This window comes from Trachemys scripta, chromosome 6 (assembly GCF_013100865.1).
Source record: "Trachemys scripta elegans isolate TJP31775 chromosome 6, CAS_Tse_1.0, whole genome shotgun sequence".
NCBI classification, from domain to species: domain Eukaryota; kingdom Metazoa; phylum Chordata; order Testudines; family Emydidae; genus Trachemys; species Trachemys scripta.
In genome coordinates this window covers 92,823,971-92,835,169 of record NC_048303.1, presented here as the reverse complement: position 1 = coordinate 92,835,169, position 11,199 = coordinate 92,823,971, and the positions used below count along the sequence as shown (strand labels likewise).

The window sequence follows — 11,199 nt, the reverse complement described above, 5'->3', positions numbered from 1 at the left end:
GCTGACACCTGATCTGCCAGCATCACAGATGCAAGTCTAGTTAACTGTTAGGCCACCCAGAGTATTTGTGTGGTCAGTTTTTATTGTTTAAATCTAAATAAAAAAGTAAATACTGATTACTGTTTTTTTCCCCCTTACAGAGTCATATAAGCGAGAATGATGGAGAAATCAAACTTGTGGAGCAAATGTTTCCTAACTATAAAAATTATACTGATTTATATGATAAAACCAAGCTACTTACAAGCAAGGTAGCGTTAAGGAATATTCTATAGTATAAGTTATGAGATTTATCAATATGGACAATATACTGGTGAATCTTATTCACTGTCCTCAGGCTTGAATGAGTTGCATTGCTGTACATCCAAGGAGATGCAATGAAATCTGAGAGAAGATAATGTAAATATGATTTACTATAGGGATAGTTACTGATTACAGACAATAAAAGCTTTAAATATTCAGGTGTGCCCGAGTTCTGCTCAGCACTCTTTAGGAGAGGACAAAGGTAAAGACAATTTGTGCTCCCAATCTGGTTTGTAATGGCCCCCTAGAGAAGTTGGGTGGGGAAAGGACAGGAGCAGATGGTTTAGAACTGACTATGCAGCCTCTGGGGATTTCCCCAGATAAATCTCCAGCTACCCTGCTATTGTAGTTTTCCTACCCCTTTCTGCTGCTTGAGGATTTGGCCTATTGACTTGTGTATGATCCACTTCATTTTAAAATTCTATGAATTGCACATTTCAAATTTTTATTTAGAAATCACACCCACACTTCCCCCCCCCCACTGAGTAGTAGACATGCAATTTCAAGATATTTCAAATCAAGTTTACGAATTCCTAATCTGTTGTATGAAAACTTGTTTATATACGTGTGTGTTTGAACTAATATAAATCTCCAATTTTTCCACACACACATCTTGGGTGTGTGGTGTTTTCCAAACCATATTTTAAGGGCGCAATGTTAACTTCTGCTTTATCAGTGAATACAGTTGTGTTTAGTGTTACTATTAGGTTTATGGATCAGAGGGGTAGCCGTGTTAGTCTGAATCTGTAAAAAGCAACAGAGGGTCCTGTGGCACCTTTGAGACTAACAGAAGTACTGGGAGCATAAGCTTTCGTGGGTAAGAACCTCACTTCTTCAGATGCAAGTCATCTGAAGAAGTGAGGTTCTTACCCACGAAAGCTTATGCTCCCAGTACTTCTGTTAGTCTCAAAGGTGCCACAGGACCCTCTGTTGCTTTTTACAGATTCAGACTAACACGGCTACCCCTCTGATCCATAAACCTAATAGTAACACTAAACACAACTGTATTCACTGATAAAGCAGAAGTTAACATTGCGCCCTTAAAATATGGTTTGGAAAACACCACACACCCAAGTTGGGTGTGTGGAAAAATTGGAGATTTATATTAGTTCAAACACACACGTATATAAACAAGTTTTCATACAACAGATTAGGAATTCGTAAACTTGATTTGAAATATCTTGAAATTGCATGTCTACTACTCAGTGGGGGGGGGGAAGTGTGGGTGTGATTTCTAAATAAAAATTTGAAATGTGCAATTCATAGAATTTTAAAATGAAGTGGATCATACACAAGTCAATAGGCCAAATCCTCAAGCAGCAGAAAGGGGTAGGAAAACTACAATAGCAGGGTAGCTGGAGATTTATCTGGGGAAATCCCCAGAGGCTGCATAGTCAGTTCTAAACCATCTGCTCCTGTCCTTTCCCCACCCAACTTCTCTAGGGGGCCATTACAAACCAGATTGGGAGCACAAATTGTCTTTACCTTTGTCCTCTCCTAAAGAGTGCTGAGCAGAACTCGGGCACACCTGAATATTTAAAGCTTTTATTGTCTGTAATCAGTAACTATCCCTATAGTAAATCATATTTACATTATCTTCTCTCAGATTTCATTGCATCTCCTTGGATGTACAGCAATGCAACTCATTCAAGCCTGAGGACAGTGAATAAGATTCACCAGTATATTGTCCATATTGATAAATCTCATAACTTATACTATAGAATATTCCTTAACGCTACCTTGCTTGTAAGTAGCTTGGTTTTATCATATAAATCAGTATAATTTTTATAGTTAGGAAACATTTGCTCCACAAGTTTGATTTCTCCATCATTCTCGCTTATATGACTCTGTAAGGGGGAAAAAAACAGTAATCAGTATTTACTTTTTTATTTAGATTTAAACAATAAAAACTGACCACACAAATACTCTGGGTGGCCTAACAGTTAACTAGACTTGCATCTGTGATGCTGGCAGATCAGGTGTCAGCTCATGCCCAAGCCTCAGTGAACACTGACAAATAGATAGCTGGAAACCAGTCTGGCTTACCTGTGTATTAGCATTGTTAAGATAAATACTAGAGTGGTAAGTATGTGTTTGGTGTCTAGGTCTTATGAATAGTGCAGGATGCTGCACGTATTAATCTCATTCATAACCTCTGTAGTACATGCTTTGCATTGTAAACATCTGTAATTGTGTAACTCACTGAACAGGAAAGAAGCATTAGTTAGTGTAAAGTGCTGGTCATGCAGATAAGAGGGCCTTTGAAACCAAATGAGACATTGTAATACTTCACAATGTCAAATACTTTATTTGCCCTCCCCACTCATATGAAGAGGAATCAGGGGCCAACACTTTTTCTATCAGTTTGGACTGTGAGGAAAGGGGGATGAAAATCCCTGATAAGGAGAAACTGTATCTTTATGCTATCTGGAGGTTGAGGAGCAAAATTCCTTTAACCAGAGCCGTCCTTAGGGTTGCCATGCCAGCTCCTTTCAGCTGGCTAAATTCACAATCCCAGCACCGGACTCGAACTCTCAGCCTCCCTCCGGAAAGGTAAAGCAGCTGCATTTCCACTAGTTAGTTTTGCTTTCCTAGTGCCTGGTGGAGAGCAATACTTAGATAAAGACAAGTTGGCAAAAGCTTAGTTTGGACATAAGGGAGGCACTGATAGTGTGTTAAGGGAAAGTGGGGGAAGTGATTTGTCCTTCCTATCCTTTCATTTAAAAAGTTTTCAATTTGGGGTGCTGCTGGATCCTCAATGACACCTGGAAGTACAGGTGGCACCAGGTCACTGGTGGTTGACAAATGTTAAAGCAGCACTTTGGACCAGTGGGATAAGGGGAGAGGTGCCAGACCAACACAGACTAAACCCAGGTTCAGGGCATCACAAAGGACACCTTTGCCCCCATTAGTCTTCCTCTGATCTGCTGTGTACTCCTCTGGTGTGGCTGAGAATCTCGTCCACTGTCTCTTGAACATATGTTTCCAATATTTACAAATATCCCTTCTTGTAATGTTAAATAATGCAAACGTAGTTTGAATGTAGTATCTAATTAAGACTATGTAACCAAAAAGTGTCTCCCAGCTTTAACACAGCTGTAAGCTTTAAAAAGCACTTTAATTCTAAATTGCAGTTACTTAATGACACAGTAAGATGCACTTCTCTTTTAACTATGTTAAATTAAGATGCTTTGAATACAAAGGCTCATTCTTTTCTGTGCTGAGCTCTGTTTTGTGCAGGAGAAATGAGGAGCTGTTGGTTATAGTTCTCCAGGATGCTCTCACCTATGCCAGAGCTAGCACAGGCATATAGCAGCAACATTAAACAAACAACTGGTTATGGTCCCCAAAGACCATGCACCAGCTGGCGTTGCTGAAGCACACACTGATCCAGCTATGACCCCTCTGCCCACTCCCTGACCTGGAGAGTGCAGGGGGCTGGCAACTTCAGTGGAATTTAAAGACTGGCTCAAAGTTAAGTATGCAAATTAATTGTTTTGTTGAATTGGGCAGTATGACAGATATGCCAATTTCCTGCAATATCTTTGGGAGATCTTATTGAATTAAGTTTACGTATCTTTGAAGTCCGTTGTGTTAAATGCAAAGGTGATGTATGTAAGGGCCTCACTGATCAATGGACTACACCGAACAATGTGGCAGACAAGAATGAACTTTTGGAAAATGCATGTGAAGTGGATTTCCTGGGAAATTTCTAGGGGGAAGTTAATGCAAATCCCCACCCCTGCCTCTGGTTATGCAAAATCCCAGCCATGTGAAGCTATGCCCTGAAGAGAGAGAGACTGTCTGCTAATTACCTGTTCCCAGGGTCCCAAGCTCAAAGACCGAAACTGTATAAAGGAGTGACTCACACATTTATAGGTGTGCTCGTTCTGAGCTAACAGCTGAAAACCCATTGATGGGGTTTGAAGAACTGACCACTGGCCAGACCCTGTGTTGGGGAAGGGGGGTGATCTTCGGTAAGCTTATCAGGTTCATGTATTGTTTTAATATGTTTTCCTTGTAATGCTTTTACCTTAAGAATAAATGTGCTTGCTTAGAAAGGGCAATTGGTAACTTCTAACTGTGTGGAATTACACTGTATATAGCCTTGGAGAAGAAATCAAAGCAGGCCTGGTTAGGCAATCTGACATGCTGGGGAATTCACAGAGTAGGCAGGGAACTGCACAGCCTGGTAAAACCCCAGTCAGGAGAGACAGAGACACACGTATCCACCTGAGACAGGTGAGATGAGGATCTGGGAGTCTAGTGTGGGTGCCCTTGCTGGGCTGTGAGGGGGAATACAGGTGTAGTTGCCCTGAACTATGACAGGCAATATCAGATAAACAGTGAAGCTTTTGAAACTGATTTCTCATTAATATTTCCTGCCCTGTGAGTTTTCTCCCAGTGAAAAAAGGTATTTAGAGAGCTCACAAATCCTACCTGCACGTAGATGTCACGAGCCTTCGCAAAGTCACCAAGTCTACTCAACAACTTCTCAGTGCAGGAAGGTCCAAAACGAGGCGTCACTATGGGTTGTACCTTTTGATACTGAAAATATTCAAATTGCATACTTGAGATTGCAAATAAGAATCTGTGCATCAGGGCCAAGAGTGCACTGACTCTCTAGCTTATATGATGATGAAAAAGGAGTGGGCTTTATTTTGTATTGTTTTCTTTTTCTACTGCATCCATTGCTCATATGAATGAATCTCTATACTGCAATTTTCTGATTTTTTATTACAACCATTGTCACAGGAATAGAAAATCAAAGTTTTTTCAATAAGTCATTTTAATAGACTATAAAGATTTTTCCATAAGCAACTTCCCTGAAATCACTGAGATTTTAACTGGACTGGAAGAATATATTCATGTCCATTGTCAAAAGGCAACTATGCATTGGCCAGTAAGGGGTGAATTAGATAATTTAATAGGCTTTTCCCATCTCTGATTTCTATGATTCAGATTGTGCCACTAAGCGTATGTCCACACTGCAATAAAATACCCAGCACACAGTCACTCAGGCTCATGAAGCTTGGGCTGTGGGGCTATAAAATAGTAGTGCAGATGTTTGGGCTCAGGTCGTGAGGTCTCAGAGCCCGGGCTCCAGCCTGAGCCTGAATGTCTACACTGCTATTTCTAGACATGCAGCTTAAGTCCCGCGAGTGCAAGTCAGCTGACCCAGGCTCTTGGACTTGGTGCCACAGGTTTTTTATCACCGTGTAGACAGGACTTAAGACACAGCTTGAATTAGGGGTTGATGCAGGCTGCAGGTAGTTCCAGGAAGCACTGGACTTCCTGTGCCTTCCTCTTGTTCCAGTTTCTCCACCCTGTGCAGGTGCATTGGCTGCAATCTGGCTCCTGGCTTCCATAGACAGGAAGATTAGTGAGATGACCAGACATATTAAGGAAGGCATTTGTGACCTATAGAATACAGGAGGTCAGACTATAATATGATCTACTGATCCCTTCTGGCCTTAAACTCTAGGCCTCTAAGATAACTATACTCAACAAAGTAGAATTAGCCGTTCAATTTAAGCATGGCATTTTGGGTTGAAGATTGCCAGCAGAATAGAAAATAACATAACATTCACAGGGATCCGACTGGCAAGTGCCAGGCAACTACTGGTCTCTCTGATGGCCCTCATGTGCCAGCCTGTCATTGTGCATGTGACACCACTAGAGAAGACTGCCAGATGTTTTGGCCTGCAGTCTCTTCAACTCAGCTCCCAGATGCAGTTTGAAAATCAAGTCACTTATTTAGGTAAGTAAATATGGATTTAGATGCCTAACTTTAGGCATCAAGCTTGAAATCTTGGCAACAAGTGTCATACAAATGAAACCACTGAAAAAAGAAATTTAACAAGGAAAAGCCGTAACATTCCTTGACTATAGTAACAATGCCATAAAATATATCTGCAGATTTTCGTTAGACTCTTCTTCACACATATGACCGAATGTGCTGATCCAAAAAACTAATGTGGAAAAGGATTATTAACTGCAGTGTAAAGTTGTGGCACCATACTGCCGTTACCTTAAAAGGCAACTATTTTTTTCTGAGTTAAACAAAGATTTCTCTTCGTAGCATGGTTTATAAACAGTGAAATGATTTATTAGCTTATTTCTTCCTATGACCATAGAATTGTTCTTTGTAGGAAGCTGAGCAGTTTTAAAGAAAATAAGTTATTTTTCAAAGTATAGTATTCTGCAGTGCTCTGACCAAACAATATTGAATGCATTGTGTCACACTGACATTTGCCAACTCAAACCCACAGCTCCCAAACAAGTTTGTACAGATTCAGGATTTAATTAGTCATTAAATCTATCTTTACTGATTTGTCACTAGGGTTAACAATTTTATTCATTCAAACTGGATTTTTTTCTTCCAAATCTTCATTTTATTTTCATAGAAAAAAGGGAATGCAAAAGTGAATATAAACAAAGGAGAAATGAATTTTAGCCATTTCATACAGCAAATAGGAAAAAAAGCACATGACAGTACAGAATGTGGGTTATGCTGCTGATAAAAAAGCAATTCTACTTACTTTCTTTTCTAGTAGTTCTTTAACAAACCTGAAGGGGGAAAAAAGTAACCAGTATTATAAATTAAGAAATCTAGGAAAAATATTTACCTTAGTGTTTTATTAAGTGTTTCACATGTGAATCGGTTTTATGTACAAAGTTGAAAACTGTAAGGGTCAGTTTCTGAGCTAGTGTAAATCAGCATAGATCTACTAAAGTCAGTGGAACTATACCAATTTTTACCAGCTGAGAATCCGGCCCTAAATATGCAGAAGTTTTATCACTTGTAGTAATTAACCCCAGACAGGTGGTAATTACTCTGTGTTCTCATTGGAAACCAAATACATGTTATACTAAATCAACAGAAAGCATGATTATATGCTATAGCAGCTCTATTAAAAAAAGACATCTTAATTTTGGCTGCACATGAATTTAAATCAGAGCATAGAATCTATTCTATTTTCTAAAATCCTATTTTTAGAACATTGCAATATTTTATGCTTCATTTACAGTAGTTACATATATTGAGATTTAAATTGATAGACTCTCTATCCTTCATTCACTTAAAGTGTCCAGACGGGTATCCTTTTATTTTCCAGGGAGCATTTATGTAGGTTTTAGAGTATGCAATATTTACATATTTGAAAACACAATGTGGACTTGTTTGTTCCATTCAAAACAAAAGAGTAGAGCACAAGTGGCTCTACAAATATTTTTTTTTTAAAAAATGAGGTCAAGACATTAGAGATGAGCTAAAGCTAGCCCCCAAATCATACCATGTCCCCACATTTTGGAATGTGGGAGTATTCTGATGGCCTGTGATGCAGGGAGACAAGATTCTATTGTTCTTGTAGATGAGAGGGTCCTAGGGGCCCACCAGTGGGTGGCAGGGTGGGGGCAGGAAAGGTCCTTGGCGTCTAGAGGTTCACCGGCAACAGAGGTTCTTGGACAGTTCAGGGGTTTACACTGAAAACTGAAACCAATCAGTTTCCTCTACTGTAGTTTCAGGTTTAAATACAGGGTTTTTTTAAATCTAGACTTCAGACTTTCCCACCTACTTTCCTCCCAGTCCTGCACACTTACCACTTTTTCTCCACACTTTGGTACAAGATAAATGCAAGGTATTATATATCGCCTCCATATATATGATATAAACAGTTCGATGTAAGTTATTGGAATCTATATGATAAATTATGGAACTATGTGATAAATTATGGAACTATGTGGTTCCATAATTTATCATATAGATTCCAATAACTTACATCGAACTGTTTATATCATATATATATGGAGGCGATATATAATATTTATATTAATTAATATAAAATTATATTAATATAATATAAATAACTTAGATCGAACTGTTTATATCATACATATGGAGGCGATATATAATATTTATATTAATATAAAAATAATAATATTAATTAATATAATATAAATATTTATATTAATTAATATAAAATTTCTAAATAAAAATATTTATTAAATATAAATATAATATTTATATTAATTAATATTAATATATTTCATTCTTTTGACTTCCTAACCTAACTATGCTCACGAATTTACCTCTAATATTCTAAAATTCTGAGCAGTTTTCAAATAGTGACCATATTTTAAAAAATTAAGTTGAACATGCCAAAAAAGTTTCCTTTTTTTAACAGAAAGGAAGAGTTTCTCCCACTTCATGGCTGAAGTCCATGTCACACAAAAGCAAACGTTCCAGGCTGGACACAGCTATCTTATCCATGAGAGTTGGAATTCCTCTTTTCCAAAATTATAGCGCATCCATTCTTATTATAGTCATGATACTGAATCTCAAACACATGACAGGAAAGCTGTTTTAGATAATTCTGATGTTTTAAACAAGTACCAGAACTGAAGGTCCTCTCTATCTAATGCAGCAGTTCTCAACCCGTGTCCAATTAGCACACAGCTGTGGCCCAGCTCAGCTGGGTACTCAAGGCTGGCTCGCCTGGCAGGGTCTGGGTTCCTGGCTGCCCAGCATGGTGGGGTCGGGGTCAGGGTCAGGTCGGGGCTGCCAGCCCACTCCATGTGGCAGGAGTCTGGGGTTGAGACTGCCAGCCGGCCCCGTGGGGTCGGGGGCCTGGGGAAGCTGCGGGGTTGGGGGTCCGGGGCAGCCAGCTGGCCCCATGTGGTGGGGGTCTGGGATCTGGGGCGGGAAGCCCCCCAGCCCCACACAGTGAGGGTCGGGGGCCAGGCTGCCACTGACCTACCATTCAGCCCCTGCAGCCCAGGTAACACGGTGTGGGCTGCATATGCAGCTCATAATGATAAATAAGTTGAGAACCACTGCTCTAATGCCTGTAGTGCTGGGAGTTGGTACTAAGGAAACCTGGGTGAACAGCCAAGGGAAAAAAACATTAGTATAACACTAATAATCTTTAAACCTTTTTTTAAAAAAACTACCTCTTCTTTAAATATATGCCATTAAAGAAATCCATGATAACTTGTAGTGGTAACAAGATTTTACTAGCATTCACTTGGGATAACCTACATAAGTAATGTGAGGTTTCAGAGTAACAGCCGTGTTAGTCTGTATCCGCAAAAAGAAGAACAGGAGTACTTGTGGCACCTTAGAGACTAACAAATTTATTAGAGCATAAGCTTTCGTGGACTACAGCCCACTTCTTCGGATGCATATAGAATGCATTTAGCCGTATGGAATGGAAATCCATCAACCTCATGAAAAAACTCGTACAGATACAGACCGACACCATCTTCCTTTCCAAATGCAAGCAGATGGACGACATACCAAAAGGACTAAAGGTAAAAAATCCATTACAATCTACATATCACACAGACTATGCTGAGAGACTGTGTCACACACTCTCAAAGAAACTGCGAAACCACCTGATCAGCATCCTATACAGCAAACAGGGAGCCATTCTATATGCATCCGAAGAAGTGGGCTGTAGTCCACGAAAGCTTATGCTCTAATAAATTTGTTAGTCTCTAAGGTGCCACAAGTACTCCTGTTCTTCTTTTTATAAGTAATGTGGGAATTCCAAACTCACTCCATAAAATATTTAGATTGCCGTATGTTACCTTATCCTGTATTCCCAATATGGTCCTGATCCTGCAAACACTTAAGCATTTGTGTGACTACTCACATAGGTAAAATTACACAAGTGCTCAAGTTCTTGCAGGGTAGTGACCTCACAAAATGGCTCCCAGATCAGCATGCATCCATACACCAATCTAGTGCCCAGTCTAATTCATTGTTGTATCAGGTCCTTCATGTTAAACCTCAGACTTTTCAGAAGAGTCATTAAAAGAAGCATGTGTACTCAGCAACAGAGAGTCCTGTGGCACCTTTAAGACTAACAGATGTATTGGAGCATAAGCTTTCATGGGTGAATGCCCACTACGTCGGATGCACGTCACAAATTCACACATGTACACTGTATGGACCAGATTCTTCTCCCACTTACACTGTTGTAAATTAGGAGATATTCTACTGACGCAGATTTTGTTGCATTAGTGGAAAACTCATGTGAGAGGAGAATCAGACTTTTTTATTTTAAAAGGATGAATAAAAATTACTTCCTTCCTACACCTTAAAGTTTTAGGCTTAATCATTAACTAGCCTTCCTGTCCTTTTTCACTTTTATTAAAATACAATTTCTAAAGCTAATACTATCAGTATAATCATTTTACCTTTCCGTCTCCTTGAGAGATTCATCAGTGGTTTCCTTGTATTCTGGAACAATTTCATTGATATCCATGCAAACTTTTCCAACAAATGCTCGCTGACCAAATTTATCTGTGAAATGTATAACAGAATAAAACTCAAAATTAGTTGTTTTCCAAACAAACTGCTAGCAAGACCTGCACTTAAAACCAGAGTAACAAATTCTGGCCCAGATAACTTCATTTAAAAGTGAACAGGGCAATGTTCTTTTCTTCCTCTTTAGACTGAGACTTTTTAGCCCAGAAGGAAAATATTTTGAGAAAGTAATGAGCAACAGAGATTTAAATGGACACTCTGAACATTACCCTAGTACTCGCTACTGAAAACATTATAAATAAGGGCTAGATCGTGCCAGTTACACATAGTCCAGAGTGCAAAACTGCTGAAGGAAGAGCACTGGCAGGCAAACTGCCTCCCAGAATTCCCCAACCACAGGGGGAGCATGCATGCCACCACACCCTTTTGTGGCATGCAGCCTGCTCCTTCCTGTGTGCCATCTGACTGCACGGGTCAGTTGGAAGTCAGAGCCCACCTTCCTGTCCCTTTTGTGCAGTGCTTAATTTGTAATGAAAGAGATGCTCGGGCTCAAGCAATTTTTTTATATTAATAACTGGTGCAGCAAGCCCAGAGGTGCCAGGGCTAGGAATTGCCAAGCCTAAAGG

General features: G+C 39.6%; 1 protein-coding gene across 1 annotated transcript in view; it reads right to left on the bottom strand.

Annotated features, from left to right (window-relative positions):
- Positions 1-2,000: 2,000 nt before the first annotated feature.
- Positions 2,001-11,199, bottom strand: part of GDA (guanine deaminase) — a 34,274-nt gene continuing 25,075 nt past the window's right edge. The window contains exons 5-8 of the mRNA XM_034774834.1: positions 10,504-10,609; positions 6,843-6,870; positions 4,741-4,848; positions 2,001-2,147 (exon numbers count right to left, since the gene is read on the bottom strand). Of these exons, the coding sequence (XP_034630725.1) occupies positions 2,016-2,147; positions 4,741-4,848; positions 6,843-6,870; positions 10,504-10,609 (374 nt within the window). The 3' untranslated portion in view covers positions 2,001-2,015. The remainder of the gene's footprint in view (positions 2,148-4,740; positions 4,849-6,842; positions 6,871-10,503; positions 10,610-11,199) is intronic.